Genomic DNA, 16,576 nt, shown 5'->3' with positions numbered 1-16,576 from the left:
ATAGATCTACTTTTCTTTTTACAATAGGCTAAAACATGTAAAGGTAAAATATATATTTTTAAAACATGCATCGTATGAGAAATAATTTAGGAAACACAGTTGTTATTGTGGAGTGTAATGCAATCTCTAATTATCTACAAGAAGGCATGTGGACCCCGCGGAGCTTTCCATGGGCGAACAAGATGAGGCACATCTGGAAAGAACTTCCTGAATATTTTTTTTGTTGTAAAATTGAGTGGGTGAAGGAGCTTCTCTTTGTAGCAGTTATTCAAGACCATGTGCAGAGACCGGTGGATACTTAACCGGTGAGAATAATTGTGGCACTTTTTCCTGGTAAGTTAATTTATTTTATGACACATTGTTGAATGAAGAGTTTTGCTTTGACAGTGTGCGTTGTTGTGCATAGCTTGCATTGCTCTAAAGCTAGAATAGGAGACACACACCTTTTAAAGAACGTAATATTCATAAATGTTTTAAAAATCATTATCATAATCTATGTGTGATGCATTGAGTAGATTGCTATAGGTTCATCTGAAATGTTTATTTATTTAATTTGTGCAATTGTTACATAAACCAATGTAAGGCTACTGTATTTCCTAGGTTGGATATCCCAAATGTAGTTGCCCATAATGAAGGGAAAAAAAACATATGCTTTCCATGTAAAAGGTGTTCCACATGGCAGCAACTAGACTACTTAGGAGCCTACTAGGTGTTCCATTATCATAGTTCAGGTAGCCTGTGTGGTTATGAAGCCAGACTATGGTTGTATGGTTTTCTTTATGTGGCGGTAGCAGAGGCTGAGTGTAAAAATAACCGTTGGCACGGACTTTTTTGACACCTTGAATGACGGTTCACTTTTGTGAAGAACTTTTGTCTAATGAGGATTCCCTAGTTCTTCTATATGTTTTAAATCTCACATACAGTAGGCTACTAAGAACAAAGTCATCTTGTAAACTCCTGATTAAGCCATATCTGACTATCCATCTGTGTACATTTCATTCTTTTTTTAGATTAGTTTGGATTCATTTAGAGAACGTTGTCTCAAAGAGCATTAAAATGTGTGTATAACACTGAAAAGAGTCTGGAACCCCTAAAAAAAATGAACACAATCCAAACTCTGTCACCATTTTTATGTTAATGTGGTATAAGAGAGGAAATTGGACAAGGACGCAAAACACTTCACCTAATGGGTATTTTACAAACACTAAAGAACATTCCCAAGTCATTTATACTGACTCAGTCTTGGATAGTGATGCTTTCTACAGAGGATAGCTTGCCCAGAAAATCTGTCTGCACCATATGTGAAAGTCTGAACTAATACAGATACTAGTATTGCCATCTGACATCAATGGAGTGGCAGTATTTTCTCTGAAAATTGGCAGAAGAGTACAGTACGAAACTAGCTGAACTAGTTTTTGGTTGATTATCCAGCGCCAAACAGAACACAGCTTGTGATGTCACTTTTATTGATTGTTTATAGAGTAGTTTACATCTCAACTCTCTACTGTTTACTTACACATTACATCTAAAAGAGACAGAGGGTGAGGGAGATGGAGAGACATCAGTGTCGAGAGAGTTAGAATTTAAGCCAAAGAAATAGAGGGATAGAAAGATAGCCTCTAGGGAGAGACAGGCAAAAGCTTACTGAAAAATGCCACTAGGAAGGAAGCACCAAGAGTCTTTTCAAAACCAGATCCACATGCGTGCTGAGCCATGTATGTCACAGAGAGAAACAGTACAGCATGAACTGTATACTACATTAGATATAACTGTATTAGCCAACACCTTGGGCTACAGTATGGTATACATTTACCATACTGATAAAGTGATATAGAGAGTGACCAGTTACAAAAGTCACGACATACAATTATCATGTCTGTACTGTTCTGCAGTTGCAGTGTGTGGACTATCATACCGTGTAGCGTATGTGATCATCATGATATAAACATGATAACGTTGCAGGATCTTTATCTGCATCAGCAAATGTTTCAGTGGAAACAGGCTAGGGTGCAGGTAGGTAGGCTAGCGATTAGAGCATTGAGCCTGAACCAGTAAACGAAAGGTTGCTAGTTCAAATCCCTGAGCCGACAAGGTGAAAAATTGGTCCATGTGCTGTTGAGCAAGGCACTTAACCCTAATTGCTCCAGGGGCGCTGAACAATGGTGACCCTGGCTGTGACCTCACTCTTCAAGGGTGGCTCAGGGGGAGTTGGGATATGCCAAAAAAACACTTCTCCAATTCACACGTGTATAAAACACACTTTTACATGTGTGAAATAGGACATTTTATATTATAAACCAGTTGGTCTCAACATTAATTTTTCTTAACGGTACCCCCAATCACATTTCACTCTGTCCAAAGTACTCCGTCTTTTGCCTCCTCATCTGCAACCAATCATTAGACCTATGTTGTTATGACTCTGTACCTCCTGTGGATAGGCGAGGTACCCTGAGGGGTAATGGTAAACAACTCAGGCTCATGTGAAGCCCATTATTAAACTATTAATCTTGATTTGGAGGTATGTTTGTCAGAGGGGTTTTCCTGTGTTTAACAGCTGTATTGAGGACTGTGTCTATCTGAGAGGACTGCCAGGTCTTGTTCGGGAGCACCTCTGGGAAGGATTTATGTCTGTGAAGACACCCTTCTGGATCCTCAACTGTGCACCAATGCCAAGGAATACGGCAGTCCCTTCCCCTCGCTTACTCTTAGTCTATTTGTCTTCGTGTCTGTCTGCCTTTGAATCTCACTGCTTTCTGCTTCTCGCTGTCTTTTCAGATGTGGCTGGAAGAAACATGAACAATGGCTCTTTTGAGGAAAAGTGAGTGACCACAGGATGTTGTAATACACGTTTTGACATCATTCCTTTTTTCATATATATTAAATGAGTAATAAAACATTGTTGCATGTAAATAATGGGTTTTGCTCCACACTTGTAATCGTGGTGGCTGTAAGCAGAGATCAGTGTAGCCATGGTAAAGCACAACCCCCCCAGATTCCTCTGGAGAATACTTTGCCTCAGCTGAGATGGAACGCTTCCAACACCTCCATAAATTATGTTTGAGACTCTCTCTGTGTGTGTGTGTTGCCAATCCCAAACTGTTCCTCAACACTGATGAGGTAACCAGGAAAGTGAGCCCGTAAAAGAGTCCCATTTCATCATCTCAGTCCTGTTGTTCACATTCAATACATGATGCAACCATTAAAGGATGTTTAATTAGTGTGCACAACAGTTGTGCCTTGTTCTACACCCTTATTTTCTACAGTCTATACTTTACTTATAAAGTTAACAGATGCCTTTACTCAAACAACACAAACAGTTGATATTTGGCAGAGTTCAGCTGGCAGCCTGGTTCTTTACATTTTCCAGAAGTGAAGCAATATTTTAATGACTATTTAGTTGTTATTGTTGAGGCAGACAGTTTAGGTCATCCAGGGGTGAATGTGTCAGCACACGATTGATGCCACTCAGGTTGACTACAGCTGACACATGGTTGAGGTGTGTGAATAGGAAGAGAAGGACAAGTGCAACTATTTTATTAGTTAGAATTAGTTGTACCACCTATAGGATAAGTCGTAAAAAATTAGAGGTTTTGATAGGGTACAGATGAGAGCCATGTTTGAGTATTTCAGTACTATGTGATCTGCCATGATTGGATACGAGGTGACAGCATTATAGTGGAAACTGTGCTTAAGTTGAACTGATCCAGTTTGGAAGGACTTCTGCTTCAGTTCCCTTGCATCTGACTTTATTGAATGGTCCCTTTCTCTCTCTGCTGTGTCACAGTAAACTATATCCTGCTCATGATGCTGGTTCTCATAGTGTGTCTACTCCTGCACAGTAAGCTGTTCAGAGGCCCGCCTCGACCCAAACTCAAACGCACAGGTAATTCCCCCCCAGCTTCTTTAACAGGTCCACTCTAAAGACACGCTGATCTGAGAGCCAGGTGCATGCCACGGCAAGAGAAGGAAACTAGGACTTGGCAAGACTGCCAAGAATAACAGTTGGCACAAGGCTATGAAGGCCTGTTGATTGAAAAATAAGCATTTCCTTTGCCGCTTAAGGTATAGCCTGTAGGGGGCAAATTACTTTGAAATTGAAATAGTTGAATAGATTAAAAAAAATAGATGACTAATTTTGGTATTTTATTAGGATCCCCATTAGCTGTTACAAAAGCAGCAGCTAGTCTTCCTTGGGTCCACACAAAACATGAAACACAATACAGAACATCATTAGACAATAACAGAACTACATTAAAAAAAATGTAAAGGCACACATAGCCTACATATCAATGCATACACAAGCTATCTAGGTCAAACTTGACCAAGCTCAAACTGGTTGAACTTCCCTCACAGAAACCAGGAAGGACCCAGAGCATGCGCCCAAAGTTCCTGTAGAGAAGGCAGCGGAGGGAGGGGATGACATCCCAGTGGTCATCTGTGCAGCGGAGGAACGAATGGGCGGTGCCATGGCAACCATCAACAGCATCTATAGCAACACAGATGCCAGCGTGTTCTTCTATATTGTCACTCTTCGTGATGCCATCAAGCTGACAAGGTGTTTCACACTAATCCCTCCCCTTCCACTGTGTCACTGCTTGATATGTAGCAATTTCAGCTCCTAGTTCCAACCCAGGATATTTGAATTGATTATCTGAATTGTTTCAATAAAAGGCTTAGAAAAGGATAACTGAGAAATAACTTTGAGTGAGTTGAACGGTCATTATATTCCTGTCTTCATAGACAGTACATAGAGAAGACCAAGCTGAAGGGAATCAAGTATAAGATTCTAGAGTTCAACCCCATGGTCCTGAAAGGGAAGGTGAAACCAGACTCCTCCCGACCAGACCTGCTGCATCCAGTGAGTAACATACACAAACACCCACGTAGGAACTAATTAGAACCTAACCACAGTCACTGTCCCTAAAGTCCCGGTTTTGATTGTTTTGCAGCTGAACTTTGTACGCTTTTACTTGCCGCTCCTTGATATCAGCCACCAGAGGGTGATCTACTTAGACGACGATGTCATTGTGCAAGGTACAGAAATGTGTCCTTTGCCATTCAGTCCAGTTTTGAGCTTGAGTTGAGATAAAATGGGTGCCTGCCTTCAGTATTTACATTCACTAATGACAGGTGACATCAAGGACCTGTACCATACCAAGCTGGAGAAAGGCCATGCTGCCGCCTTCGCCACAGATTGTGACCTGCCCTCCACCCACGAGATGGTGCGCAGCGTGGGCATGCAGGTCAGTGTCATTTTTTTGCCATGAGAGGGTATGGTTTGCCAAAATAAGAGCAGAGGCACCTCTGTTACAATCAATCCTGGTAAAGGACAATATATTTTACCCTACACCTAGCATAGAAGATACTCTCTAATGCTCGTGAAATAACAACTTGACAAGCGGTCTCATAGATCTCAATGCTGAGTAAACTTTCAGTTTGTCTCCGATTCTGAATCCAAATCCTTCCCCATTGACCCTGTCTCCCAGACAACGTACATGGGCTTCCTGGACTACAGGAAACAGGAAGTGAGAGACCTGGGGATCAACCCCAGCGACTGCTCCTTCAACCCTGGGGTGTTTGTGGCCGACATTGGAGAGTGGAAGAAACAGAAGATCACCAAACAGCTGGAGAACTGGATGCAGGAGAACTTAAAGTGAGTAGAGACTAATGTTTGACCTGTGATCAGATCTTTCCACATAACCCCTAAACCCAGAAGAAATTAACCCTGCTGTCTATTATAATAATAGATATGCCTATGAAAGCTTACTATTTCATTTGAATATCATGAGAAATTCAATAAAAAATGTTCTACTGTGATTCTCTCCTCTCTTCCACTAGAAAAACATATACAGCAGTGCCATGGCAGGGGGTGTGGCGACTCCTCCTATGCTGATCGTGTTCCATGACAAATACACAATCATCGATCCTCTGTGGCACGTCCGACACCTGGGTGAGATCACCTCATCTTGATGACATCACCACACCTCGTATATAGCACAGCAGAACCATGTATTGAGCTGTATGGCTCTGGTACCCAGGCCTAGGTGTCATAATGTAGGATAGAGCCACTTCTGGAGGCTGATTTACTGCATATTCCGTTTTCCTTTCCTACAGGCTGGAGCCCAGACGCCCGCTACCCTGAGACCTTCCTCCAGGGGGCACACCTGCTGCACTGGAACGGGCGCTTCAAGCCCTGGGACTACCCCTGTGTCCACCTGGACCTGTGGGAGAAATGGTTCATCCCAGATCCCACCGGGAAATTCTTGTTGGTACGGCCCGAGGGCAAAATCTGAGGGGTGTTTAACAGATGGTTGTGTAGGGGGATGTCTGGCATTTCAGACTGTGAATGGAGGCTGTGAACAGTAAATATTGTGGAGGCCACTTTCTGATAATAAGTCCTATTGCTGTTTTCACAGCTTTTGAGATGGTGTTTCTTTGAAGGTTCCTATCAAAACAACTTCAAGCCAGACATGTACAGAAACAAGCTGTATCAAAAATGTATGTGGTTGTTGTGAGACGAGTGGGCAAATTGTATTGATTGTTTTGAAACGCAACAACGTGATCTCTTTAAAGCTTGTTCATGAATAAAAAGCTGGAGATTTGACTGTGGAAAGTCTGAATTGGCTGACTACTGGCTAATAAAGACCAGAAATGATGACAGGTTTAAAGTAGACACCACAGTTGAGATTACCTTTCCGGCAACATTTAATGTTCTCGTGACAGGAAGACAGCACTCCATAACCAGCTCGGTTAAATATTAACAAAATTTACAATCATGTAGGAATGTAGAAAATAAACAAAAACAGTCAGAAGATTCTAAAATCCAAACACCCACCCGCTCCTTTTCAGCAGAGAAGATGGACCTAGTTCCAGTCAAAGCTCTGCCCCCCAGTTCACTCCCTAACCCTTCCCTCCCACCCCCTCGCTCAGGCCGTCTCACAGCTCATCTCTTCCTGTGGCTCCCTGGAAAGAGCAAAGTGAAAAACACATCCGTACATGAAGCAAAAAGGATCATCACTATCCATTGTCTTACTAACATTACTAACACCATTTTCCCCAGTTCTGTGCTTGACTCCCATCTTACCGAATCTTCATCTTCCTCATCTGCTTTAACCTCCTCTGGCTGTGACAGGTAAGGAAGTTAAGATACCGGAAAAAGACAGATACACCTTAGCATCTCTGTGCCCATTCGCCTCATCCAAAAATCTGCTCTGCTATGTTAACTAGTAAATTCTTATATACAGAATCCAGCCATAATGTACTGCATTATAACACACTTTGCCTTGTCAGTGTTTATTATATTGGTAAAGTAGCAGTAAGTATTCAGATCATTTTTGCACGTGGGTGATAGTTATATTGAGCGTACCTCTTCATTGAGGTCCACGTTCATGCTGAGTCGGAGCATGCGTTCTATTCTGTCTCCATAGGCCTTGGTGTCAGCCAGCTGGTAGCCTGACCGTAGTGTGGCCGTCTCAAACAGCACTACAGCCAGGTCCGAGGCAGTCTGGTCCTCTGCATTATCCTGAGGTCAGGAGGAGAATTTGATACGGTTCGGAACCTATGATTCATTTGCGTAAATTTGAAATGGAAGGGCGTAAGCCCAGGAAAGTAATTTGTGTTGAATTCTAAATGGTACTCACATTTATTCTCTTCAACATTTCTTTAATCAGAGGGTGTTTGGGGTTGATCTCCAGTGTTTTCTTCTGGCTTGCATAATAACTGGACAACAGAAATACAAGGGGTCAAACCATGGTAATAAGCAGAAACTATGTCAACACCCTCTCGTACTTGGGCCACTACGAGTTCTTGGGAGTGTCTTATCCCACAGAACATATACTGTACATTAGGTCAAAATGGTTTCACATGGCTCACTTTGTGGATATGTCTTTTCCTGTCTGGTAGGCCTGTGCCTTCATGATCCTCTCCATGTTACCGGACCAGCCGTACTGGCTGGCTACCAGGGCACAGGGAGAGTTGGTCAGCCTCTGGGACAGCACAGCCTTCTCGATCTACAGACAGATCAAAGATTCAGCTTTTCAAAGCTTTTTTGACACATGAGCAATCATTTTCAAACAGAGGAGATGCCATCTGACTATTGTCTATCTAATAACAATGCGCATTCCCATTGAGACCCCCAACCTTGTCCTTCAGGGCGCTGTCCTTCATCCAGGTGGTGAGAGGTTCGTACTCCTTCTCCAGGCCCTCCCTCTTCTCCTTGGTCTTGTCACTCTCGTCAAACTTGACGCCCTCCTTGGCCACGTTCTGGAAGCGCTTGCCGTCAAACTCCGGCAGGGCCTGGATACAGTACTCATCCACGGGCTCGGTCAGGTAGAGGACCTCATAACCCCTTTTCAACAGCTTCTCCACGAAGGGAGATGACTCAGCCTGACGGAAAAGATGGAGGGGAAATTAAGCTCAGGGCACGATACAGCAAACATTCGATGTAGGAAGGAGGCTATTATAATACTTTACAGATCCTGACTCTTCATTACAAGGTTTATAACTTTTGGGGCGGCAGATAGCCTAGTGGTTAGAGCGTTGGGCCAGTAACTGAAAGGTTTCTGGATCGAATCCGAGCTGACGAGGTAGGCCGTCATTGTAAATAAGAACTTGTTCTTAACTGACTTGCCTAGTTAAATAAAAGGTTAAATTAAAAATAAAAACTCTGCTATTATGCTCTACATTTACAAACATACTCATTCTACTCAAAGGTCACCATTTTCGATCACAAAGCAGTACTCTCATCCAGGCCCTCACCTCTTGTCTGCTGGTCCCGGCCATGAAGTAGATCTTGTCCTGCTTCTCCTTCATCCTCTCTACGTACTGTTCCAGGCTGGCCAGCACCGTGTCGCTGTTGGAGGTCTGGAAACGCAGCAGCTTGGCCAGACGGGTCCGGTTGGAGTGGTCCTCGATCACACCCAGCTTGATGTTGGTGCCAAACGCCTTCCAGAACTTCTCGTTGTACTGCTCCTCTGCAATCTTCTTGATCATGTCCAGGGTCTTGCGTACCAGCTTCTTGCGAATGACCTGGCCGAAGAGGTATGTTTAAGTATGCTGTTAGCAGAGTGGTTGAGTGAAGAGTGTTGACCCATGTGGGTTTCCTTGTTTGATAGAGTGAATTGAAAGCAAGCCTCACCTTGAGAAGTTTGTGTTGCTGGAGAGTTTCTCTTGAGACATTCAGAGGAAGGTCATCGGAGTCAACCTGATGGAACAGAAGAAATTTAAAGATGCAATATGCAAAAATCACTTTGCCTTTTCCTGGTTGCTAAAATTCTAAATATTGTGTAGAGAATTAAAGTACCATGTAAACTTCTGAGAAATATATTTCCCATAACCAAAAACATTGTAATTTCAGCTGTTTGAAGCTGGTATACAAAACCGAAAGACGTAAAAACTTAACGGGAAGCATAGAAATAGCACACAAACCAGATCTACTGCTTCTTACACTTGCTTTCAATGAGAATTATAGATCTATAACTCACTTTTCTATGTGAATTTGTACAAATTGCAGCTTCAATCAATCCTCAGTGGGTTTACTTAAATAGCCTGGGTACCAGTCTGATAGCTAACATTTTACTCCTTGTAACCCCAGTCATATGCCAATGTTTAGCATGACAGGAGTGGAATGATGGCTTAACATACTGGTATCCAGACTTAACCCTAAGGAATAATACTTACCATTCCTTTCACAAAGTTCAAGTACTTAGGCATCATGTCATGGAAGTCATCAGTGATGTAAACTCTACGCACAAAGAGCTGAGAGAGATGGAAGATTGTTACTGACAGAAAACTTACAACACATCAATACTGCACTGAGAACTGCTTGTATGCCAATCCATAGTTGCTTTGTAACCAATCATTGCTGTGGTACCTTAATGAAGTCGTTCTTCTTAGAACCGTACTCGTCGAAGAGTCCCCGGGGAGCTGCGGCAGGCACAAAGAGGATGGACTTGAAGGTGACCTCCCCCTCTGCTGTGAAGTGGATGTGGGAGATGGGCTCGTCTGTGTCCTGCAAGAACAGAAAAGAGTGGGAGGTTATTTACATAGACAACCTCCATCTGTCATTAAACCAGTTGCGCAACGGAACCTTTGCCTGACAAGACAACTGCAGTTCATGTCCAGTCAGATGAGTCATATCTGACATAAGATCACCCATTGAGAACCGGTGTCTGCTAAATCTAAGTGGAAATAGACCGTGTAACCACTAAATGGATTAGTGTCTGCTAGGAGAGCGAGTCTGAATAAACTGTAGACAGACACCCACCCTGGAGAAGGTCTTGTAGAAGGCCTTGTACTCATCCTCCTCAACCTCCTTGGCAGGCCTCTGCCAGATGGGCTTGATGTCATTCATCAGCTCCCAGTCCCACACAGTCTTCTCCACCTGAGGTGGGGGGAAATTAAAGGAGAAAGGACAGTCTTTAAAACTGAAAGATGCACTTCCATTGAGATTTGCTTCAATGGGATCATTTGCTGCTACAGACAGTAGTTAGTCTTTGAAACAATGTTTTACCTTCTTAGTCTTTGGCTTGTCCTCCTCTTCCTCTTCCTCCACCTCAACCTCATCGTAGTCTTCATCCTTCTTATCGGCGTCTGTCTCATCAATAGGCTCCTCTACAGTCTCAGTCTTGCTACTCCATACGTAGATGGGGAAGTTGATGAACTGGGAGTATTTCCTCACAAGGTTCTTGATGGTCTCCAGCTCCAAGTAGTCTGTTGCCTCCTCCTTCATCACCAAACTAGGGGAGAAAAAGAATGCACTGCAGTGAAGAGCCAGTCAGAGCTTAATGTTAGTCATTACAGTTGTGAACCTTTCAAACATAACTGATTCCTCTGGCTGCACCGCCTGAGCAAGACTACGGGCTTCTTGGCCTTAAAACAGGCACAGTGATGAAACAAATTTTCATTACAGTGAAATCCAAGTTGGAGCACTTATTATTTCAGCTTTGGTTTGACATTTGTCTCTCTGCTTAATTTAGACAGTCTTTTGACTGAATTTTCCACAGCCAGTAATGCCAAAAAGGTCTGAACAAATGAGGCAATAACTACATCATAATATGTATTATTGTTACGAGGGTTTACGTTGCTAAACAACTAACCATATTCTACTTCATCATAGACTAACAGAGCTGTCCATATCCAGCCTAAAATTGCCATAGTAAGTACAAATCATCCACCTACACTAATACTAGATTGACTCTGAATGGTTGCTACTTGCTGACAGTTGCCTTGCTGACTCACGTGATGGTGGTACCCCTGCCGAGGGTGTCCCCGCGGGGGTCCTCGATGACGGAGAACTCGTTGGAGTCAGACTCCCATATGTGCTGCGTGCCGTTGTTGTGCTTCGTGGTTACGATCACCTTGTCAGCCACCAAGAACGCAGAGTAGAAGCCCACGCCAAACTGACCAATCAGCTCAGAGGTTGACTGGCCCTCAGTCTGCATCTCTGTCATCTTGTTGAGGAACTCGCTGGTGCCGGATTTGGCGATGGTGCCGAGGTTCCTGACCAGGTCTTCTTTGGTCATGCCGATGCCGGTGTCGGTAATGTGAAGCATGTTCTTCTCCTTGTCAGACTGGAGGTGAGAAACAAACCGTGAAATGTTATATTGGGTTTTGGATTACTTTCCATTGAACTTGACATACTTTGTTTTATTACTATTAAAGTCTCAAACTCTATGCACATTTAGAATAAAAGAAAAGCAAACCAAGTGTGTACAGTGTTTATTCATTTGCATGTAGTCAAAGGGAAAGCGCACAATGTCCTGCAGCAGGTGTTGAATGTCTTGATGTCCCTTTTTACCATGCAAAAACTGAGATGTAAATTTAGAGATGTTATCCTAACAACTCTCTCGGTCTCAGGTTTCACTCTAGATAGCCCAATGAAGGGTTGCTAATTAGCCTACAGTCGGAGGACATGAAAGGGTGTGTCACACAGAAAGCTAACGCTTTTTTTTTTTAAAGGTAACTTAACCTACCTTGATTTTCACTGTCAGCTCCTCGTTACCAGTAAGTGCCTCGTCATTGGTCAGGGACAGCAACCGGATCTTATCCAGAGCATCGGAAGCGTTGGAGATCAGTTCCCTCAGGAAGATCTGGACACAGACAAAAAGAAAACAAATGATAAGATTTTATTTATTTTTATTAAAACAATACACGAATGGCCGCTCCCATCAGTGGGTGCTCTAGTCAGCGGGTGCTCTAGTCAGCGGGTGCTCTAGTCAGCGGGTGTGCTCGCCCCCACCCACCCCGAGACGCAGGCAGGGCGAAGCCCCATCCCCAAATTACATTCCTAACTGTCTCGACCCTTATTCAATTATTTTAAGTTACCTCACTGAACCGCTATCAGGTTTATATAATGATAGATAGCCAGAAGGACTCATTGTGAACTAATTTATAATTAAACTAATGACTAAATATTGCTTAATGAGTGTAAAAAAACTAAATGTATTGTATTGTCCTATTATTTCTGTAAGTATAAAAGTTCAAAGCTCCATTGTCTACACAGAGCACTAGAGCAGACACTAACCTCTTTGTTCTTGTACAGGGAGTTGATGATGAGCTTCATCATTCTGTTCACCTCAGCCTTGAAGACATGCTTTTCTGATTTTTCCCGAATTTCCTTTATCTGCGCTGCGTTCAGGCCATCAAGCTGGATAGCCTCCTCTTCCCTTGAAAAACAGAAGAGTAGTCAGAGATCAGCACAAACAAGGTAGATCGACTCAAGATTTCCCCAAAGGGAATATTTATAGAGGCCTCATCTGTGTGACTGGTAATAGGGAAAACCCCTTATAAATGTTGTGTGTTGCTCTCTAATGAACTGAAGAATGATCAGGTGTACTTCTACAGGCTTAATAGGAACGGGTGTCAAGACAAAAATGAAATAGTATATCAACAAATCTCAATAGGGGTTTTTATCTTTGACTGAAAAAAAGGGGGTAAAAGTGGTTTCCGTGGTACATGTCAGGTCAGTATAAAGGGTTGTGTTTTGGAAAAGAGGGAGGAAGTAGAAGTCTATAATGGGATTCTCTTGTCACTAGTTAGTCTCAAGACTTACTGCATGACAGAACACTTTTCTTTACTGAAATATTTAAACACGCTTACCTCTGGACGACCTCGTCATCTGTCCGGGAGCCGTCTCTACTTTTGCCCAAGTCCTCCTCCACTGTCCCATCAATGTCAACCTCATCCTCCGCTCTGACAGAACCTGTAGATAAAATTAAACATAGAGCTGAGGGTTTAAACAATAACTTGCACCCAGTAAAAAAATACAACTCCTTAATATTAACTTAAATTGACCCATGTCATGTGACAGAGCAACCACTGGGCCCATAAATTCACTACGGAGGGTCTAAGTTCATCTGGTAGCTAGTCTTCCCCTCTATCTGGAAGCATAACAGTCACACTACTACATCTCATTGACTCCTTCCATAGAGGTCATGACCCTTCTCTGTCTCAGAACAGACCGGTACTGTAATAAAACTGATAAGCTCCCAGAAAAAGTTCACCTTCACGGCTGATTAAGATTTGATACCTTTGCTGTTTCCATCTCTATACCCACATAGCAAACTGATTGCACTGTCCAAAGCAAACAGACTATTGTATGGGTAGTTGGCAGTGCTGTAAAGTACTTAAGTAAAAATACTACTTAAGTAGTTTGAGGTAACTTCATACTTTTACTTCACTGCTTTCCTAAAGAAATTGTACTTTTTACTCCATACATTTATCCACTTTACCCAAAAGTACTCGTTACATTTCAGCATGAGAGGAAAATGGTCTAATTCACACACTTGAAAAACATCCCTGATCATCCCTACTGCCTCTGATCTGGCGGACTCACTAAACACATGCTTCGTTTGTAAATTAGGGGTTCAATTGTTCACCAGTAAATAAAATTAAAATGGTGCCGTCTGGTTTCCTTAATATAAGGAATTTTAAATTGACACTTAAGTTTATTTAAAACCCAAATACTTTAAAACTTTTCCTCAAGTAGGATTTTACTGGGTGACGTTCACTTTTTCCTGAGTCATTTTCTATTAAGGAATCTTGACCTAAACTCAAGTTGACAATTTTGTACTTTTTCCACCACTGCTAGTTAATTGTTGATAACTGGTACAATTGCAGTACAACTGTGTGGGATCAGGGTGTTTAGAATCCTGCTTCTGTTTGGTCAGTGTGGTTGTGGAAGCAAAGGTGTTAGGTATGACATTAGTGTCAAGATGGACAAAAATGGAAAGTAAAAATTTGAATAACGTGCTCATAAAGCAAAACAACCACAACATCCAGATATGATGAATGAAAAAAAGAGAAGCATTTAGACATATCAATGTTACAGTCTGGCTCCTCGGGATTCAGATAAGGGAAAAGTACCAGCAGCTGCAAATCAGTGCCGTCTTCTACAATGTTACCCCATTTGACACACTCATCGGTCAACAAAACAATGCACTGCAATCAAAATCATAAGAAAACGTCATGAAATGTCAAGTAACAGCAAAGAAGTTGAAATTACATTATGCAATTTATAACTCATACTTACTGAAAGCTAGAAGAGCACAAAAGAGGCCTATTGTCCACATTCGGTTCATTTTAATAGAAAAAAATATCACTATAGTCCTAGTCCCGTATTTCACTATATTGTACTTTATTCCTACACCCCGGCATAGATTTGAAACGGTGTGCGTCCGTGGTTGTAGACTCCTTTATCTGATCCACCTTTTAGAGGCGGTGGGTTGATGAAGTGGACCTATACCTGCTCCCCACGCACAACAATAACCAATGGCGGAAGCTTTCGCCGCTTCAATCTTCCAATCGTAGTATTACATGTCCGATTGTACATGTTCAAAGCGTGGCTAGTTTCCATTGGCCGATTTACACGTTAAACAATGATTTAGTTATCATAAAACGCGATAAACTCATGTCGGACACATTGCAACACGTCATTGAAAATAGATACATTCGTCAGCACTGTTGAAACATTGTTTTGTACATTTACAGTGTAACAATTTATGATATGCTGATCCGGAAGCCCATACGGTCACCTTGGCTACCACTGTTGCTATTGCTTGTCATTCACAACTTCTCAGCGAAGTATCAGGCTTGCATTGACGTTGAGGCTGTACTGAAACGATCTTGCCCCCAAGACTACCTAAAAATATGCTTTTAGTTTGCCAAATGCATATATTTTGCAAGGAAAAAAGTCAACGATACAGAGCCATTCAGATTTTATTTGTAACGTGAGCCATTTTAATCGGGATTTGGCAACCATCTCTGGGACAAACTCATGGCCACTAGTACAGGTATAAAAAAAATGTATGGAATTTTGTTTGTCAACTATTGTCCATTCGCACGTTGTGGCATACTGTTTGTGTGTGTGTGTGTCCGCAGGTGCTTGCGTGCGTGTGCATCTCTGCTATGATTTATGAAATTAGTCTATTTGGAATAGCTACTGTAATCATCCATTTCAAATGCCAGCATTCACTTGCTTGTGCAATTGTCACAGGTTGTAGACCTCAACACAACATATTTGGTGTGAAATAGACCCTCCCCTTTCTTTTTCATGTGATCAGAGTTTTTTCCCATTCCTCACATTGACTCAGTTGCAGACACTACCAACCCACCTCTCAACTCCTAACAACATTCAGCTGCTCGTCTACATTCATTTCAACTCCTTCTCTCTCATGTTCAGTCTCACAATGATTGACAGTTTCAACTCCTCAACCTGTAACTCTTCCAACTTCAACTGCACCTCTGGAATCCCCGATTCCACCGACTGGCACCATGATCAGTGGAGTGGTCCTGGCTCTCTGCTATCTTCTGGGCATAGCATAGCTGTGATCAGCTGTTGGCATCTGTACAGATACAACTTGAGTATGAAACTGTTCTTGAGCCTGGTGTGTCAGATATTCTTAGCCTGCTAATATGCGTGCCGCTATTAGTCTTTGCAATACTCTTCAGCTGGGACTTGGGCAACAGTCCCTGCAAGCTCTTTGTGGTCGTTGCCTACTGCTGTACATTCTCCAGCCTGGTGACCATCCTGTTGATGAGTGTCCAGCGCTATAAAACAGTGAAACATTCAGCTTTCTTTTGAAAGTCCAGGATGACTAGACTTGTGACCAGCATCATCATGACTTTTGTCATCGGTTCAATGCCATTCCAAGTTGTTATCATCCTAAACATGTCAGGACATTTGGCCGTCTGAAAACCTGAAAAACTTCTCTACCAAGTTGTCTTTTGTTGTATTACTGACCTATGCCAACAGTTGCCTGAATCCATTTCTCTATGCCTTCGCTTACGGTAACTTCTGCCGGAAGAATGGCCAGTCAGAAGACACCTTGATGCAGCTTCAAATGGGTCCTGTCAACAGTCCACCAAGCATGTAACACATCTGACACACTCAATTGTGGGGGAATATGCACTGTTCCCTGCATGTCATGAATTTGCTATTCATATTTACACCAATAATACCATGTACTTGCAAAACACTGTAGCTAGATATCTAGTTGATGATTATTCCTGATATGCTTGTTTTTCATTATTTTGTTCAGACAGGCACAGCAGGTCCCAGCTATGATGGCCTGAGATG

At 42.4% G+C, this 16,576-nt stretch overlaps 2 protein-coding genes across 3 annotated transcripts; one reads left to right on the top strand and one right to left on the bottom strand.

Moving 5' to 3' along the window:
- Nucleotides 1-215: 215 nt before the first annotated feature.
- Nucleotides 216-6,602, top strand: glt8d2 (glycosyltransferase 8 domain containing 2). Its single transcript, XM_065021614.1, has 10 exons — nt 216-333; nt 2,776-2,818; nt 3,785-3,883; nt 4,354-4,555; nt 4,741-4,858; nt 4,950-5,034; nt 5,131-5,243; nt 5,487-5,654; nt 5,839-5,950; nt 6,115-6,602. The coding sequence occupies exons 2-10, from the start codon at nt 2,800-2,802 to the stop codon at nt 6,291-6,293; spliced, it is 1,095 nt and encodes a 364-aa protein (XP_064877686.1). The 5' UTR covers nt 216-333; nt 2,776-2,799; the 3' UTR covers nt 6,294-6,602.
- Nucleotides 6,603-6,681: 79 nt separating this feature from the next.
- LOC115133071 (endoplasmin-like) lies at nt 6,682-14,736 on the bottom strand. Of its 2 annotated transcripts, XM_029665927.2 has the most exons (17): nt 14,531-14,735; nt 13,099-13,201; nt 12,524-12,665; nt 11,973-12,089; nt 11,239-11,570; nt 10,511-10,736; nt 10,265-10,381; nt 9,872-10,009; nt 9,679-9,756; nt 9,137-9,202; nt 8,758-9,027; nt 8,140-8,385; nt 7,873-8,009; nt 7,641-7,719; nt 7,367-7,522; nt 7,085-7,123; nt 6,682-6,963 (listed from the first exon to the last, which is right to left on the bottom strand). In XM_029665927.2, exons 1-17 carry the CDS (start codon nt 14,577-14,579, stop codon nt 6,937-6,939), a joined length of 2,322 nt encoding a protein of 773 aa, XP_029521787.2. In that variant the 5' UTR covers nt 14,580-14,735; the 3' UTR covers nt 6,682-6,936. The 2 variants fall into 2 exon arrangements, with proteins under 2 accessions (XP_029521787.2, XP_029521788.2); XM_029665928.2 differs by lacking the exon at nt 7,085-7,123 and having other exon boundaries at nt 14,531-14,736.
- Nucleotides 14,737-16,576: the final 1,840 nt, after the last annotated feature.

This window comes from Oncorhynchus nerka, linkage group LG8, assembly GCF_034236695.1.
Source record: "Oncorhynchus nerka isolate Pitt River linkage group LG8, Oner_Uvic_2.0, whole genome shotgun sequence".
NCBI classification, from domain to species: domain Eukaryota; kingdom Metazoa; phylum Chordata; class Actinopteri; order Salmoniformes; family Salmonidae; genus Oncorhynchus; species Oncorhynchus nerka.
This window is presented reverse-complemented; position numbering and strand designations above follow the sequence as displayed.

Bases quoted from the DNA above. Each gene is read 5' to 3' on its own strand.
- glt8d2 (XM_065021614.1), top strand. The intron at 4,556-4,740 runs GTGTTTCACACT...CTGTCTTCATAG, and splicing joins GATGCCATCAAGCTGACAAG to ACAGTACATAGAGAAGACCA. The intron at 5,655-5,838 runs TGAGTAGAGACT...CTCTTCCACTAG, and splicing joins GGATGCAGGAGAACTTAAAG to AAAAACATATACAGCAGTGC.
- LOC115133071 (XM_029665927.2), bottom strand. From the start codon at position 14,579: ATGAACCGAATGTGGACAATAGGCCTCTTTTGTGCTCTTCTAGCTTTC. The intron at 10,737-11,238 runs GTGAGTCAGCAA...TTTCTCCCCTAG, and splicing joins GGCAGGGGTACCACCATCAC to TTTGGTGATGAAGGAGGAGG. The intron at 7,523-7,640 runs GTGAGTACCATT...TCCTGACCTCAG, and splicing joins AAATGTTGAAGAGAATAAAT to GATAATGCAGAGGACCAGAC.